Genomic DNA, 23484 nt, shown 5'->3' on the forward strand with positions numbered 1-23484 from the left:
AACCCCCTTGTTCGATTGCCGATGACTTGCATCTCATACGGAGTTAATTGTGACCGCCATTGTACGCACGGAACCTATCAGCATAGCGACGTAGCAAATTCAACGCTAAATTTATTTTAAAGTAGTTTCGCAACGTTTTTGTTGTTATAAAACAAGCTTAAAAAATTTAAATTACTTTAATTTAAATTATTTATAAAGTATGTGAGAAAAATTCACTAAACATAACATAAAAATTTAATTGTAAGCTTCGTCCGATAAAGTAGAAATCGCAACAGTTTTAGCTGTATATTTTCCTATTTTGCAACTATCATAACAGTCTTAATGCAGTAGGAAATTAAAAAAGTAAAAATTAACTCTCCCATAATAATTTATAGAATGTCCCGCAAGGACACGTTAGTCGTTAGCCAAGATTTTTGCATTCACAAAGTCACGAGAAAAACACGAGAGGACTGTTACAATGTTCTTAACGATACTCGGTAAAAACGATAAAGAAAAAAAATGCAAAGAGGTATGTTTTATTAATTCTCCGTACACACGGGCGCGGAATGAAGCCGACCGCCATTTTTCTGCGGACAAGATTTAAATATGGAATTCCGGTGTGCGAGCGGGAGCGGCGCGGCGCGTGCCATTGACCTTGCGCAGGGCTGCGCGCGCGCACGCGCCGCCGCGCCACTGCACCACACTTCGCTTTTTTATTGCATTACAATGCTATGCATTAATCCAACGATTTAAAATAGTAACAATCTCTTTTTGCGCTTCTTTACAATATGAGAAAAACTGTTACAAAAACTCGTTACTTAATACTTTGCGCGTTTATATGGAATTACTAAAAAAAAAACCATTTCATTGACATACATACTCTACAAATGGTAAACTCAGAGCTTGGGTTCGATAGGTAAATCGAAAAAGTTTTTGTTTCCATTCAATATTTTCAACTTGTCACCTCAGTCAGTTAAGAATGTTTTTAATTATTTTCAAGATTGAAATTGTATGTACACTATAAGATATATTTAGAAATGTCGATGTTTCAATGTTTTCAATGTTAGTTTGTTAATGGCAATCCTCTACACATTTCACCGTTGCGGCTTGCGGCGCACATGTCACCGCTACACACGACGGGGAAAGCTCATCAGTCATTATGCTAGTTTCACACGAGGGCAGAACAGTAAGACAGTACATTAGGGCAGTGCAGTACTATTATTATTTTAACACACTGTCAAGTTGGTACTGCTCTAGACCAAGTAGGTCTCAAATGATAACTTTCGATATGTAAATTTCTTGGATATACGTTTTCATACATTTTGTTGGTTCTTCTAGCGATATTGCTATCCGAATTGATGCCTGTAGTTGTAGTGAAAACGATAGTAGTACTACAGTTGTACCCGTATGTGAAACTAGCATAAGAGTGGCAGTGGCGCACTCACATCACAAACAGAACGCCGGCTACACTCTCTGAGTACTTAATTAGGGAAATTGGCTGCTGTTTACATATCCGCTCTTGAAACTTGCCTAAACCGAGCAAGTTGACGCGACGCGGCTGCGGACAAATGAGATTCGAGCACGGCAATATGTCGCCTTATGCTGAATGCTCGTAAATATTTCATGTATATCACGTGTAGTTAAAACATTGAAACAGAATGTATCTAGCTTTGCAAACAATGATGCATATGCAGTATAGATGTGAATGAAGTAAGAGAGATTTGCCTGGTTCGTACCAAATGAGGATTCATCACTATGGGTACAATTTCGTTTAGTCTAGTGTATTAAGAACTAGAAGAAGAAAAAAGAATATCGATATATAGTAATTGTTCATACAAGAAATTATTCATGAAAAAATGTTAAAAATCGGTTAATTAGGATTATGTTTAACAGTAAATCTTTTTTGTGTTATTACTATTTTTAATTGTTGGTTTTATATTGAGTCAGAATGAATGTAATATTCATATATCGTTTGGTCACAGCATGTTTGAATTTAATTGCAGATTTTAATCGTTTAAAAAAGGTACACACTTTTAATTCTCTATAAATTTACACCTAATTTTATCTCCGCATCTTAATGTACGTTGGCGAATAATGAAAGGCATTAAGAACGCCCAACGTAACCCTTTTTTATTAAGATGTCAATAAAGGTTAAATAAAAGCAATGAAATGTTTTATTAACAAAGGTCGAATGGTTATTTCGAATCTAAAGACTTGTAATTCTTGTAATTATTAGTTATTGTGAATGTAATGGAATTTTATTACTCCTTTTTATAATAAATGTTTTGTCTGATCATTTGATTGATAAACTAAATAAATAAAATTAATACTTTTAGCTAATAAACTTGTTTTAGTATTGTATAATAGCAGCTTTCTTTACGACAAATAAATACAAAATTTATAATATGACTGTCTGAAAATCTATTTTGAAATTCAATATTCAAACAACGTAATCGTAGTTTAGCATATTCGGGGATTCCGATCAACTGCAATTTTGGACTGCAGCAAACATGCAGAACAATTCTCCGCAATCGCAAACTTGCGTACAAACGTATAGTTTTACAAGACGTTTCGACATCGCTGCGAGACCTAATATATCACCTATCGTGTCTAGACAGTATAAATTATGTTTTTCGTGCTAGGGGAGCTATGTAATGGACAAGTCAGGGATTACATTACGGTTTACAAATCGCTTAATAACAGTTTGCAGAAAATATACGAATGACAGTCATTTACATAAAACTCAACTAACTTTATGTTAATTGTTGATAAAGAATCTTTTTTTGGTCGTTCATTAAAATTCTATGTTGGATTAGTGTTGAAATAAAATTAATATTGCATTTATTTGAATGTAAAATTAATCTCGTGGGAACTTTTATATCTGTAAGATCTAGACTTCTTTTATATTCTATGTTTGATTTAAAATTAGGTTATTCTACTTCGCTGATAACAGATTAATTGTACTACATTTAATTCGATGATGCTATAATATGGACTAGAGGAGATCTAGAAATAATTTCCTATCAAGCAATATTTCATTTACGAAGTGTTATAATGAATTTCTCGGAAGATCGGACCACCGCAAGACGGGGCAATTACCGCTCCGTGAATATTGCGTTATTCGAGTCGTCGTCGCTGTGGACTCTGGTTGCAATTGTACCGGTTGCTTAGACGCGGTATAGCATTCCGATGGCATTAAACTAATAACATTAGGTGTTATAATCATTGTTTATATTCATACTATTATAATATCGATTATATGGAAGGTCGAGACATGACGGAATAAACTAAAATGGTCCTTGGAGCACACCTTTGAATAAACTCGCACAAGTGTTTTGCGATTGTCGATTGTTTCGCAGCTAATTCAACTGTATAGTTGCACAACTAAAATTGAGTAGCGTGCGCACCTTCATATAAGCTCATAAGAATCAAAGCGAGACTAAACAGTTTTGCGATAGTTTAGTCAAAGGCGTACGCTCTTAATGTGAACTGACGTTTAAAACACACAAATCCTGTCTAAAATATATGGATGCTTAAAATTGTACGTTTGTTTTTTTTTCGTAACTTGTATGTCAATCATCTCCTTTAATATATTTATCTTCAAAGCTTTAAATATAGAAAATGTGATAGTTACAAATTAATAGCAGAACAGGGTTCAAAGTCTTCCGCTCCTTATCTGAACTCGTTAAACTTAATTGCAATAATTTCTCTGCTATGTGCGTAGTGAGATGGTTTTAATTCGAAGACGAGTGACGATTTTAAAGTAAATATTCTCAATAGTTAACGAATTATATTTTTATTACACATTTCTATATGTTTGAGATATTAAAAAAGCAGAAAAAAATATTTTATTAATAGGATAGGAATAGACTAAACGTTAAAAAAGCTACGTATCTAACTGTAAATAAAACATTTAAAGCGCGGTGTACATAACAGAGCTCATTAAAATCTTTTAAGCTGATTTAAAAGCTCTTTGCATGGCTTTATGAATTCAACTCTTTAAATGTTTTTATTTTCTTTTCACACTTCACTAATGCTGAAATAGATTATTTCGTAGTCGTGTTTAAATGTAATGAAATTTGTTTATTTGAGGGAATCTTTTCCACATTTTGAGTAGTTTAAAAACTTGTATTGTTTTTTGTATTAAATCTGTGTAGTAAATTTATATAAAGATATATTAAACACGAAAACGTTACCGTATACATAAAAAATATTCTTTTAATTGTAACATTTAGTGCAAAATATATAGCTAGTATGTAATAGTCTTCCTTTACAAAAACATTCACACGATACGAGCTCTACAAGTAGCGGTGTCCACGGACGGTCGACTTTCATTCATTCGTTTTAAAATATTGTGTAAAACTAAATGTTACTTTTTTATTATAGTACTTAGTTTTATATGTATAACCAGCTGTTTCTGTACGGCTTCAGCCGCATGAAATTATAAATAGTTTATTTTATTGTTTACATTTGTCAAATTCGCAATTGCAAATGTCAAAATTTAAATGCGCAAATTACAACGAAGGATTTAGACATTGGATAACCGTTACCATAATATCCTTAATGTTGGCAGTTTGTAGTTTACGGTCCCTTTCCCACATGTTGGTTTTTCCAATTTATTTACCCCTAAATTTAATAGTATGTAAATATATAGCCCAAAGCGTGTCATAGTGAAGGGTTTTTTATTAAAGAAATAATTTATTCATAAGTATGCTGCAATAGCCTAATGGTTTGGGGTACGGACTACCGATCTTACGGTCTAGGGTTCGAATCCCGCCAATTGACTATTGTCGTGAACCATATCCGAGCACAAGCCTAGAGCTTAGTTGGAATGGTTAAAGGAAATATATATTTAAAAAAAAATGCTGACATCTTTCCCCACGAGGTAGTATGTTTACGCTTTATTATATTAGTATAGATATTATATTATATTATATCAGTTTTATTACTAGTAATAGAATATATCAAAATCATTGTTTAAAGAATTCACGTTGCTCAACTCTTACATAAATTCATCTCATGTTTAATCAATGAACGTCCAGTACTGAAATCGGTAGAGATACGGCATTATTACAACTAATTACACTCAATTATTACTAATTAAGTCTTTTGTTGAACGTTCATTACTCTATGATTATTTTTTATCTGTTCCCTCGAGAGGGACGCATGCTGCTAGTTTCACACAAAAGCGGAACAGTGAAGAATGCATGTATTGCTATTGTTCAGTTGGCATTGTGCGTACAAAAAAGAGCGATGCTGCACTATTTTATTACACTGTCTTACTGTTCTGCCCTTGTGTGAAACCAGCATTAGGCGAAATTAAACAGTTATCTTTCATAGTTTATTTATAGCCAGAGAGGCAAGTATACGGGCTTTGTAACTAAAATATACCAACTGTTTCAACTGATTGAAGCGGCCATTGTCAACTCATTCCCTCAATTAAATAGTTTTTTTATGAATTAACTATCAACAATTATGTAACAATTGCTTTCATCTCTTCATTGATCGATATCTGTGTTGTGAATGGTACGCGAACGTGGGAAATCAAATAACAGTGTATTTATTAACATAGTTATCTATCATCGGGTTTCTGCTTTAAATCTGTAAAGCATTGGTAAATGCTTAAATACTATAAACGATAAATTTTGACAGTATAAACTATATTGTTAAAACTGAACGGCTGTAACGCGCTTTACAAATAATAATTATGAGGTAAATTAGTTACTTATTTTTGTGAAATTACGTTGTTAAAAGGTAATCGATCTATTGTGAAATACGTCACATTCAACCTGTCTAAGTTACATCTTTTAAAACACATGTCTTTTTTGGTATACGAGATTGATACGTTTAAAGTGTAAAAAGTGTACCACATGTCCATATCGAGTTCCGCGGTTACGATGACATTAATATGCGGCCTGCACGTTGCGATGCAGCGGACAAGCCGCGGGTACAACTCGATGTCTACACGATTTTATAACACACTAATACTAACTGCGAATCTTAGTTATTTCGAATTTGAATTAAATAACAGCTTCGCACGGTTAGTATGTATGTTGACGTTTTTGTTATACGTAGGACAAGGGGTAACCTTTTGCGGATATGTTAAAATGTTACCAATGTGAATTTCTGTAGTCTAAGAACCCGCGCACAACTTTGACTAACCTATCGCACAACTGTTTAGTCGCTGTTTGGTTCCTATGAGCTATGAAGGTACGCACACTACTCGATTTTTAGATGTGCAACCAAATAGTTGAATAGGCTGCAAAACAATCGACCATCGCAAAACAGTGGGCAATAATTTAGTCGATGTGGTTGCCCGCTCTATGTGACTTGACTAATTTTGAAGTGTGAGAATGAAATAAATCACCCCATATGTTAGTTAAAATGTAAATCTGTTTTAATGCGTTTTAAATTGATTATTCAGTTTATCGAGATTAGATAAAGAACTTCGTTATAAAGTGTGGTTATGAATTCAAAAAGATACCGGTCAGTGCTAAATTAAGTGTTCGCGAAAAACAAAATGGCGTATCACGGCACAGACGCGTGTAAGCGACGTTGTTTACATTGCTACGTCTATGTTCGGTGCACGCAATTCGCATCGTTCGAAAGTTGCCAATTGATGACACACGGCCGTCGATTATAAAGAAATGGACTAGGTAGTTACCGTTGTACTAAATTTCTGCCACATGTCGCAGGGTTCGCGTAATAATGACTTTTATACAAGTGCATATCCTGTTGACATTTCATAAAATTGTAACGTGTTTATTCGTTTAATTGACAGAGAAGAATACGCGTGAAGTCCTGTTTCTTAAAAGTCAAAGCCCGAAGTCGGCAGATCGATGACTTCTGTGCTCACGAGAATACCGAGAATATACTTTCGTACACGTGTCAGTGTGTTAATAAGCTTACGGAGATTAGTGGCCATAAAATTAATGATGACGAGGACGAGCTGCCCGACGCCAGTTATATTGATTTTACTACGGCTACGTGACGACGATGTATCACTTTTATACCAAACAACATTGATCAAACGTATTCTATATGTTTAAATATGCAAAAAACGAAGCTTTAAAATTTATATTAGTCGTAAAAAGCAAATTAACAAGCATGATTCATCGATAAATCACTTCAGTGACTATCGTCAGTCTATAATAAAATCTCTAAATGAAAATAACCTAAAAGATACAGTTTCAAGTTTCCATTAATCAACAACCACTATTGATATATTAAATCAATATCTTACTAATATTATAAATGCGAAAGTTTAGATGGATAGATGGATGGATGGATGGATGGATGGATGGATGGATGGATGGATGGATGTTTGTCAAAATTTGTAGCCTAAACGGCTGGACGGATCTCGATGAAATTTCGTATAGATGTAGAGGATAGTCTGGAAGAACACATAGGCTAGTTCGCTTTTGTTTTTTTGTTAATGCCAAGCGAACGGAGTCGCGGGCGAAAGCTAGTGATTTTATAAAGTTTAATGTCCACATAGGCCATACAATATTGCTGTAGGTAAATATTTCCGGGTAGTGGTTGGTACAGCCCTATTTGCGGTAAGTGTTCGCCACGTGCGGCATGCGGGACACGCGCGTCCATGTGCCGTATACGGCCGCGGTTCCGGCGTATCGCCTCCGGGGCCCGGCTTTAGACTGATGACCGCAAAGTAACGGAACGCCACTAGAGGCCCTGCGCACACGCACGTCACTTCAACCATTCATAAGGGCCGTTATAGATATTTCTCAAAGTAGTGCGTTAATATGCAAAAGATTTAGATGTAATGGTGTTTGGAAACAAAAGGTATATCTAATGATGTTGCTGGTGCCCAAAAATTTAGACAATACCTCGTTGTACCTCTTACGTTACCCGGATTTTCATCCGGAGATATGTAATTTTAAGTCTCATCTCTTTTAAAGCTCTCAAAATTATCTCAAGATTACCGATTACTTCTGATGCGCAATGTACGACTAAAAGTCGTATAACACTTTAGATAGAATTTATGTTGTGTTGCATGCTACCGTAGTACAAATCCTGATTTACCATATTTTAGACTTAGGCGGTTAGCGCTCAGATCAGATTATCAAAAATTCGGGGAATAAATAGACATAGACTACTAAACTAACTATAACTAACTGATAGTGTGAACCAGATTTCGGACTAAATAATGGTACTGTTTCACCGTACTCCGTGGGAGCGGTGGCACGTTTAGAATGCACACTGGAGTAAACCTAGTGCCGTTAAATGCACAGTTCGTAGTACGACTTGTGGAGTGGACGTAGCTGTAACAGCTTTCTATAAAACATACGCGCTCTACGGGCCATTTGAATCCGAATGTCGGCCAAGAATGCAAGAAACATGCTCAGAATAACTAAATAAGAAGAAAAAATGTCAAACTTTGCATGTTTAAAAAATATATGCAGTTTACTTGCCTTTCGCGATTGTAACAATTATGATTGTTTGCGAAATGTAAGCAAATAACTATAAAATATGAGCTTAACTCTTTCCACAAACCTAAATACAATGGTGCGTACTGAAATGACGACCGAGTCTCTTCGTCTTTGTCAGAACAATGCAAATAAAAAAAATCAAAGGCAACATCTGGCATGAAATAAAGCTGGAAAGGATCATACCCGCGCGTTGTCCGACCCGATCTTTTTTGTAATGATATTTTTACTCTGGCCAAAAACCCCGTTTTGAATTTTATTTTGCATTGTCGATAGTTTTGTCATTTGGAATTTACTCATTCAAATCATTAACGCGAATACTCTGAATAAAAAATTGTTATTTTTTAATAGATCGTTGATCCTTTCCACGAAAATCAAATAGGAAAAACAAGCATAACAAAAATCGTATTCGTCAGAAGTGAGGTCGAAGTCTGTTTATAAAAAAATCAACAAAACAAAAGACGGGTCGCGTCGCATACGTCAAGGCACCTGCTTTGTGTCTGCCCACACGAGAGTAGACTGACAAAAACTTTGTGCGATCTTACGAGTTGCGATTCTCCGACACGCTCCGATTCCAACAGGAAACAAACGTAATAAACTTTCATTACGCCCACGATAATTAACAACTGCATAATAACCGTTATTTAATTCCCGGAAACGAAAACTTGTAATACTTTTATATAAAAAGTAACTAAATGATTTGTGGTTACAAATAATTTAAAACTAATTATTTACATACTTTTATTAATTAAAGCGCAATAATATATTATAGTAAAATACTATTACTATAATAATTATAGGGAATTAGATAATAATGTTTATTAAATCGCTAAATAATCAACAGTAATAATGTTCCATCTTATATTTACGCATAAAAACAAACCTACTATGATTCATACATTCAAGTCATAAGTCTCACGAAAATAGAAATAATGTCATCGTAATATAATTTCCACAAACCTCACACAGAGCCTTTTACTGAGAATCGTAAAGGAACAACACGTTCTGAGACCTCCATTTGATTTATACGTCTTGCATTAACATGCTCGTTGAGAAAAAATTAATGGATGTTTTAGAAGAAAAAATACCGAGCCGAGACGCGTGTACCTTACAATCGAGTCTTACATTATTTGCTATACAAAAAACAGATTTAAAAGGAACACACCTGCTGAGCGTAATACAATCGTATGACTAGTACTCGTAGACTCGTTGTACATTCTCAACTTTATGTCGTATAATGAATATATGAATGTAAAGTTAATACGATTCGTGGTGGAATTTAGAGTCGTTCAGGAATATAAATTAAGTAAATTAACCGATAACAATACCATATGTCGGTAATAAACTTCATGTGACGAAAATGAAAGGATATCAAACCCAAATGACAATTATAAATATTAAAAGCGCATGTATTAAGCGTTTTTAAAAAAATTACAAGCTATGGATGTTAGTAAATATTCCAGTTATTAAAGACTAGCTATTTAATCGAAGAATGAATGCTACATTTAATTTAAATTCTTCGCTAGGTTGATTACTGGTGATCCTCTTATAGTTTTAAATCCCACATTACTGTAAGCTATATGCAATCGTTTTCATCGAAATGACCTTAACTGAAAGGAAGAGTCTGACTAAAATGTAACCATATTCTCGTTATCTCCAAAGCCAACATCGCTGAGATGACGTCAGCTTACAGTTTGCAATATGCAGGTGGCACGTGATAACGATGGTGCAAAGCAAACACTTTGAACGTATATCTAGCACACAGTAAAACTTAAGGAAACATTGTATAAATCATACTGATGGTAATATGTTAAAATTTAGTAGGTAATAGTATTGACACATTATGAGTATGATAGTGTCCTATCTTAGAACTCACTGTACTGAGAATGCACTGACAGATGTCACTTTGTCCGCGCGAAATTAATAAAAAAGCAAAATTGAGTAGCCTATGTGTTCTTCAAGACTCTCCTCGGCGTCTATCCAAAATTTCATCGAAAAAAGTTCAGCCACTTAAGCTACAAACCCTAACATCCATCCATCCATCAATACTTTCGCATTTGTAATATAAGTATGATTGTCGCTTACATTCTGTTTAATAAAACAGAGACTGCAACCGTTGCAGCCGAAACTCAAACATTGTCCGTTAGTTAGTTCTAGCCGTGATCGTATCTAGTTGTATTAAAAAAAGACTTAAATTTTGATGAGAACATTTTGCGTGCGAATTACAAAATAAAATGAAGGTTTACGTTTTAAATTACACATAATGATAGGATGCTACACGACTACAGCAGTGCTTCCGAGAAACAATAAACCATTACGATTTCCTATTAATCGTAAACCGAAAATTAATATAGAACAGAATTGCAAAGAGATTTTTTCTTAAAATACAAATGTTAGATTTCAGCTTAGTCTTAACCTTTTGTGTGATTCTATTTATCTTATACGAAGTTGGAACGAACGTTAAATCAATTAATTCTCACTGACTATCCTTTAAAATACTGTTCATTACTCTATCGCTGACGTAATCGTCTAGACTAGACATTTTTTCTCAATAAGTTTTGTTTAAGTTTTTTGACTAATGAAAACTCACGACTCTATGTTTACCTAGTTGAGTTTACGTAGTAAATGTTGAGTACAGTACAGACGGCGAGTCGTGGCGAGGGCGCGGCGACGTCGGAGGCTGGTCGCTGGTCACTGTCCGCATTCCGCGCATTGAAAGTAACGCGGCATCCGGCTGCGAAAAATTACCATCTCTCTCTCGCGCTATCAAAGTATAGCTATTTATTGATACGTAATAGTTCATTGTACTATTTTAAAATCATCTGTTTACAGTATAAATATAAGCTAATCGTGTGTAGCTACTGCTTTAACGTCTGTTACAAAAATATGTGTTTTGTACAAGTGTTTCATGGAAAGTAATTAATCTGAATTGATGAATACCTAGGTGAAGAAAGGGTTTAAATTCGAAATTACTGATTTTATCAGACTGGACTTTGTGTCTCGAATCGATAAAGGCTTCGGTAAAGAAATTCGGCGACACTATATTTTTTAACAAAATAGCAAATGTGGATTGTAAATTCTAAGGGCCAAAGATCGGTGTCAATTTTGTATTCAACCTTGAAACGTTGGTTTTCGAGTCACATGTGTGTACACGTAAAATATAACCCGTTATCATAAAATTTACATATTTATTTAAGTAAAAATAGGATTTTTTTATAGACAATGTTTTGCAGTTAAGTAAATAAACATGACTTCGCCTTTTATACAGATAAATAAAGATTAATCGGAACAAATTTGTAAAATATTCCACATTAAGTTTTGGTAGTTTTATGTAAGAAAGCTGGGACATAAGGAAAAGCTAGGGTTGAAATTGACTCATTTATTCTCAAACCGTACAATCTGTTATATCAGTGCATACCATATCGGCAGACAAGAGACATTTGCATACTGCCCGTTTGTATTTGCTAAAGGCGTCTAGCATAGGACGCTTGACGAAATTCGCAATGCTAATAATACAATGGCCAGACGCACCTCGTGCTACCGTCTCGTCTGTCTGGAGTATAACAAGGAATAATCGCCCTTATGTTGAAGGATTAAACGTTAATTTCGTTTATAATTAAACAATGCCATATGAAACTAATGACGCACACATATACAATTCGTAAAGCGTCTAAAGACGCAAGGTAAGTTGGCGTGGATCGTGGGCGATTGTAAATACGAGATTCGCGTGCTAAAATACGCGGCCTCCACGGAGGCTACAGGCGTACGGCCTACGGGCGTACGCGGATAACTTTCGACAGTCATTGAATGGAGGGTTCGATGACCGTGCGCCGAAACGTCGTTCGGATTTGCATGTGTCAATGACACGAGCGCTGCACGCTCACCGCCGCCGACGCGGCCTATACTTTTCCTTTCAGCCGTGTCTCGCCGTTTCACTAAGAAACATTTCGGTCTGACCTCGTGACACTGAATCGGTGCGTTTTTTTACACCGTCGCTTGTGAAATCGTTTGTCCTTCTTATTAACGACCGTCTGGAATTGGTTATTGGTGATTTATAGTGTTTAATGCTAGACTTGATATTACAGTTATTTTTTTATTACGTGTTAAAACATTGAGATCTCGATCTTTCATGTCTTGCAAAGTTTCAGGTGCATTATAGTCGTGGTTCTAATAATGTCTACGATTATACAGTTTAGGGTTAAAAGAGATTAACAAAATAAGTCTTAAATTCGAAATAATGTTGGTATTTACGCTACCTTTGTAAGTGAAGACGAAGTTTATACTTCCTGTTCAATGAAGCTTTTGGCTCCAGATTTCGGATCGTTTTCAACGTGAATAAATAGCCGTCGAAAGAGTTCGGCAAGAATCCTCTGGCCATCAAACACGTCGACTTGGAACGTGCGAAATCCAATAAAGAAGTCGCGCCACCTGCGCCTTATTACATTCTTCTAGTGATGTTCGCTCGGCCCTCCCCTCAAATCCTCCCTAACTTTCCATGTCGGAAAGATTGCCGCTTGTTCAACTTTTACTTTGAAAATTCGTTCAATTAGTATCAGTCGCGGAGGAAAAGTTTGCCGGCGGAGTGTTTTCATAATCATACTATTCAATTCTGATTCGTTCGGAATTCGGTGAGCGAGTCGATTCCGTTCCGGAAATAAATTTCATCGGCCTTTCACTAATCAAACTCGACTTGATATATCGACTTTATATCGCTGAAGATCAAAGCGAGATTTAAACATTCACGATAATGGACCACCACTTTGATTTAACCGCATTTTTATTTTGATTATATTGTTAAATAAAAGTACGTACCGAAGGAAAACTGCATAAATATTTGCCACCTAAATGGATGTACCGTGTGCCTAATGCTGCCTTTTCTATTACACCTGCCTTTTGTATTGACTATCATGATTGATAGCAAATGCATTTAAAATATATAATCCCACAATATTATAAATAAAAAATTAAACATATTTCACAGGTATGTCTCGAAGAATATTTTAATAAAAAAAAAAATAACGTAATGTTTAGGAGTTAATTGACAAATCGCGAGCGGTTGGTATTAAAATGTGTGTCGGATTTCATTTCAGTGTGGGACAATAGCGTCCCTTGGTGGGTGTCGATTTTAATTGCAAATACGATATTAGCATACACGCTTTGTGAGTTCTTGAAAGGTGCGAGTCGAAGGCGAGGTGTCCTTATGCGAACTGTATGCGGTCACGATTACGATTGAGACATTAAGTACTGGGTATTGTCATCGCTTAGCTATGTGAGCGCACATCAATGCTAGTTTCACACTGGGACAGGCATTTCATAATACGCAGTAGCAGTACTGCATTACCGTGCGGTACTGCTACTGCTGCAGACAGAAATGTGTCATATTCATTATCTGCTACCCTCGTGTGAAATTAGCATTAGGTACTACGTAATCTAAGAATAATGAGCCTTGGATATAATCATCAATTACCATCATAATAACAAAAACATTGTTAAGATTATAAAATGATCAAACTTAAAATTACTTTATTATAAATTTGTACTACTATACTGTGTAAAAGATTTTCTTTTTAAAATAAATAATAGATGCTGGTGTTCGTTTAACGCTTTATCTAAGTATAACCGTACTTATTGCATTTAATTTTATTCTATTACAACAGCACTAAGAGCGGTAATTAGCCGGCGGTAAGATTAAATTATAATAATGAGTGTTGGTATAACTGTGCAAGATTCATAATTGGGGAGATATTAATATGTATTTGGGCGGCCGGCGAGTGTTCAAAGTAAACAGAGACGACCGTTAGGCACACACTTTCCAAACGGTGCTATTTTTAGATTGATTTTCACCGTTGCATATTTAATACCAGTGATAAATATGAAATTTCAACGCTTTACTAAAGCGCAAATCACCGAGTAAAGAGTAGACTATTAAATTGCTAATACAGAAATATTTGAGAAAATGTGATTCAATTCAAAATGTGATGCTAATTTATTGAGTAAATTTGTAAGAGGTTTACGTTTTAGAACAGCTTTGTAAAAGGGTTATAATTTAGTCAGTTTACGTGAAGATTAAAAAAAAAACAAAACAATGTTGTTTAGCAGCCCAACAGCTTGTTAATCAACGTAGACTGATAGCAATCTTCAAGAATCGATCTGAGCCATCGAACATATAATTAAGTTTCTTGGGAAACATTATTTTTAATCGATTGGAAATAGTATCGTAAAGTTGACAGTCATATAAATGCTAAGCGAATTCTCGTAGACATGAATAAAAGTTGTAAAACAGTTAACATTAAATAAAGTTTATCGTTGGAACATAAATCATGTTTTGAAATGGCCAATGACCAGACCAATAAAACGTAATGTTCCGTGCGCCCCGCCACCCGCGACCCGCGACGTCCCTCGCCTTGCAACACCATTAAACATTTAAAAACTATATTACACACAAAATGTATAAACAAAAACGACCTTCGTATTTTTGTTTTGTATTTCATAATTATTATTTAATCCTTTATCATTAACATAACTAAACGGTTTATTACAAACAAAATTGCAAGAATGCTTACAAACTTTTAATTATGCAAATTGCTCAAAGATTTAAGGAGAGATTGCACGGGTTTTTTGTAACGAAGGGGCAATAACAATTTGTAAATCCATTTTGGTTGTATGAAAAATGTTTTTACTTCCTTACATTTATTAAATTGAAGATTGCGATAACTTTGATATTCCATAAACATAATTTATGTGTCTGATTACACTTACTCGGAATTTTTGATAATTTAAATTTTACAAGCTTGAAAAGATTATGAAATTATTCAAATGCTTATTCATATAATTAAAATTAAATACAAAAATATAAATATTATAGTAGCATCACTTAAAGAGGAAGACCGAAGAAAGTATGGATGGATTGTGTGAAAGAGGTTATGCTTAAGAAAGGAGTGGTTTCAGATGTGACGGCTGATAGAGATGTATGGAAGAGCAGCACATACTGTGCCGACCCTCCTCAAGGGACAAGGGCAAGTTAATGATGAGTAGCATCACTTAATGATTTTGATATTATATATATTTAGATAAGGTATTTAAATATCTATAAGTAATTCATATATTTCTGCTTATTTTTTACAGGTACGTACCGAGAGGGAACATCGGGTCATCGAAGAAGCGACGAGTAACACGACTTATTGGGTATGATAATTTTTTAATACACTTGTAGATTTACTTTAATAGTTATAATTATTTTATATTATGAAGCGCTAACGTTAACGCTAGTTTTAATAACTGTTTAACTCCGTTAATGATTACAGTTATAATTGTGTGAGGTGTGATAATTGTTATTAAAGTGATTATTCCGTGACGTTTTCCTGCCAATCTCTTCGTTTCGACGCCATCCCCGCCTCTCCCGCGTAAAGATTTACGATGTCTTATATTGCAAGGGGCGTAATGAACAGCGATGCGTATTCTGTCATTTCATCAAATTAACTGTTCGCCTACAATCGACTTACTCGTTCCGTCAGCCTCGAACACAATTTACTTATGCAAACGTTACATTGTATTCATGATGCCATTTGTTTTATACAGATTGTATGCTACGATACTGTTGTCGTGAAGTGAAAATGAACAGTCTTACTCAGTATTTTGTAGGCTTAAATTCTCGGTTTTATACGTAACACTACTAACTAACTAAAATAGACATTTTGTACAGTATTGAAAAGATTATCTGATAAAATTAAAAGATAACGGCACCTTACATTGGCGTCGGTTATTGCCCCCCCCCCTTTCCTATCAAAAATTGTTAAATAGATAAAAAAAACTATTTAGAATATGACCATGTTAATGGTAACCGTACCCCCCTTAGGCTTATAAGTTAAGTCGTTATGAATAATCGTCAAATTGACTCAACGATTTAAATACCTCATTTTTCCTCATATTCTGGATAATCCGATGACAGATAAATAAACGTGCAGACAGCACTGTAAACGAGTGAATGATAAACAAAACAACGCATTTGTAAATTGAAACCCTTCCACCGCGTAGCTTTTATTTTAATGGTGCCGAAAAGGGGTCCGAAGCGAATCCAGACATATTAATTGCGTCAGATGATTGTGCCGGCATCCGCGCGGAAATTAGAAGCATTGGAGTGTAGAACACACGCCCACCGAGCAGACAACACTACACAAAAAGCAATATCGCGCCTCAACTTGAACGATTGCAATAAAAATATTTCTTCCAAATCCGTAAAAACAACGGGATATAGAATTATAGCAGCATTTTATAGCTCCATTGTAAGCGTTTTTATGGACGTTAACATTGGACGTCGCAATAAACGTTTAGTCCGACAGGGAGACGAGCCGCGAAACGATTTAATATTTTCGAACTGCCCTTAGCGCTTCGTAAAGCATCACTTCTCAATTAAGAAGCGGTCGTACCTCGACCGCTTCGTCAAATATTAAAACGGTAGAACAAATCCAAGAGCTTTTAATATTTTACTTAAAACGGACTGCGGTTTCAGCCTGAGTTTTCTTCCTGTCTTACCCAGATTTAAGTTTTGTTTAAGCGCTAGGTAAAGAGCGGCACTGAAAACTAATCCCGACGTTTCAGAGTTAGTGCGGTGTTGGTTTTTGTTCCTTAACCGCTCGTAAAATCTTAGATAAAGTAAATAAATAACAGATATAGCCTATATATTTTTCTTATTAATATGCCGTGCTGAAATTTATCTGCGACGTCTGGCACAAACTGCTAGTGTAAGTGTGTTTAAATGGCTATTAGCTGCAAAGGTTATGATAATATAAGAGAATGCAGTTACATTTGCATACGTTTTGAAATAGAGCGTAGCAATCGGTGTATGGAAATTACTTACTGTTATATTTATAAGCGTTATGTATTTCTAGACTTTTATTCTTAATTCTTAAGGATCAACTAGGTCTTAGAATTGGGCCAACTTAAAAATACTTGAGTATAAAAATTATAAAGATAATAATACGTAAATGATCGATTGTTAAAATCATCATCATCATCTCCTTATCCTACTCCTGTAGGGTCGGCGCAACAGGTTTTTGTCCTCCACATAACTCTATCATACGTCATCTCAGTCATTACTCCCTTTTTGATCATGTCACCTTTTACACAATCCATCCATCTCTTTCTAGGTCTACCTCTACCGATGTACCCTTCCACACCCATAACTAACGTTCTCCTTGTAACATGCGATTCATCCCTCCTCATAACATGCCCATACCATGCTAACCTTTTACTCCTAACCTTCTCTATTATGGGGGCTACTCTCAAACTTCCTCTAATATACTCATTTCGTATCTTATCCATTCGTGTTACCCCACACATCCATCTTAACATTCGCATTTCTGTCACATGTAGTCTTCTTTCATCCGTCCCTTTTACTGCCCAACATTCAGATCCATACATCATGACAGGTCTTACGACGGCCTTGTAAATTTTCCCCTTTAATTTAAGTGGAATTTGAGGGTCGCATATTACTCCTGTGACCTGTCGCCATTTCATCCATCCCGCTTTTATTCTATTTGTCACGTCACGGTCAATGTAGCCGTCGCTTTGGATTAATGAGCCGAGGTACCGGAAGTCGGAGCAAACTGGGAGATAAGCGCCATCTAAGGCAATCGGGATAAAACTGGATAAGCCCCCAAAGTCACAGAATAACTGCTCTGTTTTTGCTCTACTTATCTTTAGTCCGGCTGTCTCCAGTTTATCCCGCCATCTCTCCAGTCTGCTCTGGACCTCAAGCGCATCTTCCCCAACAAGAACAATGTCGTCGGCGAACAGCATACACCAGGGTGCTTCCTCCTGGATCTCCACGGTTAACGCGTCGATAACCAGGAGGAACAGATAAGGGCTTAAAGCCGATCCCTGGTGCAGGCCCACAGCCACACTGAACTTGTCGGTTACGCCGGCTTCGGACCTGACGTGAGTGTTCGCTCTTTCATACATAGCACTCACGAGTCGCACGTACTTCCCAGGCACTTGTCTTTCTTTCATCGCCCACCACAGAACCTTACGGGGGACTCGGTCGTATGCCTTTTCAAGGTCAACGAACACCATATGCAAGTTCTTATGTACACGTCTGTACTTTTCACAAAGCTGACGTAAAGCAAATATGGCATCCGTTGTTCCTCGACCTGGCATAAACCCGAATTGGTTCTGTGATATCTCACTCTCTTCTCTTATCCGTCTGTCTATCACCTTCTCCCAAATTTTCATAGTATGTGACATGAGTTTTATTCCACGATAGTTGTTGCAGTTCTGAACATCACCTTTGTTCTTAAAAATAGGCACCAACGTACTGGTACACCATTCATCAGGGATCGATTCTTCCTGCAACAGCTTATCGAAGAATAAAATCAGCCACTTTATACCATCTTCTTTCAAAACCTTCCATACTTCAACGGGTATGCCATCAGGCCCCACAGCTTTTCCATTCTTCATATCTCTCACTGCCATTTTAACCTCATCCAAACTGATCTCATTTACCAACGCCATATTGACCGGTGTTCTCGGTACGACGCCATTCCATTCATTCTCCTCATTCATTAAATTTCTGAAATATACTTTCCATCGCTCTTTTATATCTCCATCTTTCAACAAAATTTTACCATTTTCATCCTTCATACATTTTACGTGCATAATATCTCTCGCATTCTTCTCTCTCGCTTTTGCTAGCCTGTAAAGATCTTTTTGTCCTTGCGGTGTGTCCAGTTCTTGGTACAGTTTGTTCTGTACAGCAGCTTTAGCCACCGCAACCGATCTTCTAGCAATTTTTCTTACTTCAACATACGTTCTCCTTCTAAATTCTTGCATATCCTCATTCATTTCATCCCCGTTTTTCCACGCCTTAAATGCTTCCTTCTTATCTTTCACTGCCTTCTGTACTTCGTCGTTCCACCACCATGTATCCTTATCTAGCTTTCCTACGCCTTTCGTTTCCCCTAAAACATCCTTTGCAGCACACCGTATAGAGGTAGCAATTTCATTCCAACATTCATTAACCGATTAAAATGTTTTTTAGAAATGTTATATTTCTTAGATACTCGTAGTATTCCAAATGCGAGTGCTGACTAAGCAGATAGGGTATTAACACTGCCTTTAATGAATATTCAGACGAGATGACACCGCTCGCTGCGAATTCGCAAGAAATAATCTCCCAACAGCCGGCGATCATAAATCTTTCAATAACACTCCTCAAATAAATACAAAATTCACGTAGCCGTTTTTAGTAACATAAATAATGTATTCAGTGTCGCACTAAGACGCGATTTTTGTTACTCTTTGCTAAGGATTTATTTCAGGATTCATTCTTTATAACACTTTTTTAAGTTAGGTTAAGTCTATGCTCTTTTGTATGGAAAACATTAAAATAGTAAAAAGAACATTAATTAATAACTCACAATACGAAAAACTGGAATTTGAATTATCAGGCATTAATACGAGTATGTCGACATTTTAAGACTGATTTTAAAATTGACAAAAGATATTAAAAGACACAGAGTTGGCACATGGCGTGATTCGAACCCAGGATCTGCCGATTGAGAGTCAATTGAAACCACTCAGCCATCAAAGCTTTTAATGTTTAACACATGCATAAACCCTTTAATATTAAATTAATCATTGTATGAAGCAAACAATCATTTGAATAAACATATTTATGTAGTATGCCTCCAACATGCGGTATTCACAGGTTTAACCAGATTTCAGTATACGTGCTAAAAGTACGTCCCGCGCTGTTGGAAATTAAACAAATTGATATCCAACACAAACCATCGCTCGGTTTATCCCAACATTGTTGGTGTGCCGTAGCCGTACGCAACATCTGCTCTGATTTTCGATTATCTCTCTGGTTTTTCGTTTACTGTTTATTCATTTATTTATTCACATTTCAATTCTCACTGTTGCGAAGTCTGAATGCATTACATAATTTTGTACTTAAATTAAATTTAAACAATACTAGCTGTTGCTCGCGACTTCATCTTCGCGATTTTAAAAAAAAAATAAAAATATAGCCTATTTTACTTACAGATAAATTTCCTTTCTAACGGTGTAAGAATTTTTAAAATCGTTCTAGTAGTTTTTGAGTTATTTCAATACATAAAAAATACAAATTTGTCCTGTTTATAATATTAGTATAGATTACATAAGTTAATAACTAGTGTTGGAATTTTAAATATGTTTTTTGTAGACTTCATACAAATAATAATTGATTTATTTTCGTGTAACTTTGTGATATAATTGTTCATCGGCTACGATGTTTGGAATTCCTGTGACACTTAAACACTTGTTTGTACACACGCTTGGCGGCAAATAATGGTTTCACAGAATGCGACTTTCCTTGATACAAAGCGGAGGTACAGTCAACTGAAAAAATATGATTTCAAACTCGTCAGAGATATAAGGTTTAAAATTTACTATAGCGATTCATGTGTGCGCGACTGTACTTCGTAGATTTCTTTGAAATTGAACGATTCTTTTCATTGTAAAGCTACGTCGAACACTTTTGAACTTTGAAAGCCCATCTATAGAACGCTTACAAAGACTTTTAGGACTAAAATACGCTAGCAATACTTTTATATCTCGTCATCGCGGCATTAACGCACAGTCATGATGATATCGTAATGTTCGGGTAAAAGGTAACCGTTAGGGTATATTAACCTAATATAGTTAATTGACTAGCGTAATAAGAATCGATCTTAAATGGAAATACGTTCGCGCAAGCGTAACTCTCTATATCACTAAAAATACCCATTATAATTACAAGGTATAGTTTGTTAAAAATGCGTACATTGTTTGTGTATAACAAATCTTGAAGAAATTGTTTTTGAACAGTTTCGCAATCGATTAGATTTTGGACCAACAATTTTAAATGGAAAGGTATTACAATTTTATATTTCAAATAATACAAGAGGTACAAATAACAAAGTCGCGAATGTTTTATTTACTGTTTGAATTTGGAATACAACAAAAGATATCGGGGCAATGGCGCAAGACGATTGCGGTCGGCAGGGGGCGCTGGGAGCGCGGCTTCCGGATCCGCGGCGTAGGCCGGCACTGATTGCCCACAGATGCTTCAGTAATTCGTGTCAGTCCCTTGTTAATTGCGGGAAATGGATGAATTAATTGTTTTCCTTTCTTCAGCTTATTTTTCCTTTTAAACTCAAGCGCTTAATTAATTGGATTGATTTAGATTGAAGCGTGCTTGGACTCAATAAAGTATCGCGGATCGCTCTCCACTCGTTCTATTGTATATCTGATTTGTAGACTCAAGAGCCTTTTATAAAGGGAACAAATAATTCATTGGAAACATTTAGAATGGAATTATATCGAAAAATGTTGAATATTATAATCAAAATGTAGAAATTAAATTATGTGTAATTCAAAATTTATTCAATATTTTTGTTGTTTTACTGGCAGTTTTAATGTCTTTGTACTGAAATTAAATTATTATTTATTTAAGACAAAGTCAAAGTTTCTTAAGATATGATACTTCCCAAATTAAACATGAAAACAAAAGACTGACAATTCCGCAATTCATCTTTTTTTAACAACATCAAGTTGAAAGTGTCGTTCATTACTCCTTAAATGTTATAGGTTAAAAATATGTTGGAATGCATTTGTCTTGTGTCGATGTATTTATAGGGGCGGGGGCGGTGGGGCGGGGGCGACGACCGCGCCGAGGCCGCTCCCGCCCAAACTGGGCCCAAATGCAACACAATACCTCATTCAATTATTTATGCATTTCGTCTGCAACAGTTCAGATTTCAGTCTGCGGCCTGCGGCGGTAGGTATTGCAAACGTCGACCTAAAATTATCTTAAGACTGTCGAGTAAATAAACGCCTTTTAGTCGATGTTTTTAAATAGTTTTGTAGACGACTAAAGCGTCGAACCCCCCTGTCTAGTCGTTACCGTAAGTTCAACGGCTTAGCGAGTTGTAGATTTCGCACACACTTTTGAAAGTCTAGGGTAAAGACATTAAAAAAGAACACTTTGAAATTTTATCTCATTCTTTTGATATCGAGTACAAAGACTATTACATGAAAAAATGTTTCTCTTTCAATCAATCTTACTAATATTATAAATGCGAAAGTTTAGATGGATGGATATTTGTTAAAGTTTGTAGCCTAAACGGCTGAAGGGATCTCGGTGAAATTTGGCATAGACGTAGATGATAGTCTGGAAGAACACATACACTACTGAGTTTTGTGTTTTTTAATTATACGCGGACGGAGTCGCAGGCGAAAGCTAGTATTTTAATAAAAGAGATATTCAAATTATTTTAAGACTTACGAACATAAAGAGCGGACGTTGTTGATTTTTTGTATGCTCAATCAAGCTATGTTACGTTTAGTTTAAACTGTCTAGACAGGCTTGTTTGATTACTGTAACGTTGAACACTTCCTATTACAGCGCGCTGTTATTTCGCAGAAGGCATCGCTTCACTTCTTTAGAAATTTCATGATGATTTAACCACATCCGTGTATCGATTGTGAACAGACTTGATTGTTTTTTTATTAATTAGTTAAGGCTATTTAAGAAGAATCGATGCAAAATGATTTTTGTTCTTTAACATATATAGGTAAAAAAATCACTTCTTTGAATTTAATTTATACTTAAATGATGATTAGTAATCTAAAAGTATTAAATAAAATGTCCGTTCCTATATATATGCTTGGGTAACAACAATATAAGGCTAATCTCATTATAAATATCTAATACACGAACAGTTCTTATGCCGGGTTTCTGTAGTTTCCACCTATTTTGTCATAACTTACCGTTCGGTTGACGTATGTTTCAACGGAGTAAAACGCAAGTTACGTAGTTCGGAAACGCATTTAATGAATTAATCGAACCAAAAACAGTAACGAATGGTAAAATGTAGCTGGGAAACCGGCCATAAGTACTTTAATACTAGAGAAGTTAACAATTCTTTGGAGGTTAACAATCGCAACCATTCGCTTTTAACATTCATTGCACATGTTCCACGTATCGGTTTATTCCCAACCGTCACCCCGTTCTGTCCCCAAGTGGGAATAAAAAAAT

General features: G+C 35.6%; 1 protein-coding gene across 6 annotated transcripts in view; it reads left to right on the forward strand.

Moving 5' to 3' along the window:
* Positions 1 to 23484, forward strand: part of LOC106108522 (protein alan shepard) — a 110981-nt gene that overhangs the window by 51700 nt on the left and 35797 nt on the right. For all 6 annotated transcript variants that reach the window (XM_013289701.1, XM_013289706.1, XM_013289703.1 and 3 more), the window contains exon 2: positions 15552 to 15611. In XM_013289701.1, the coding sequence (XP_013145155.1) occupies positions 15552 to 15611 (60 nt within the window). The remainder of the gene's footprint in view (positions 1 to 15551; positions 15612 to 23484) is intronic.

This window comes from Papilio polytes, unplaced genomic scaffold (genome assembly GCF_000836215.1).
Source record: "Papilio polytes unplaced genomic scaffold, Ppol_1.0 DF821511.1, whole genome shotgun sequence".
NCBI lineage: Eukaryota > Metazoa > Arthropoda > Insecta > Lepidoptera > Papilionidae > Papilio > Papilio polytes.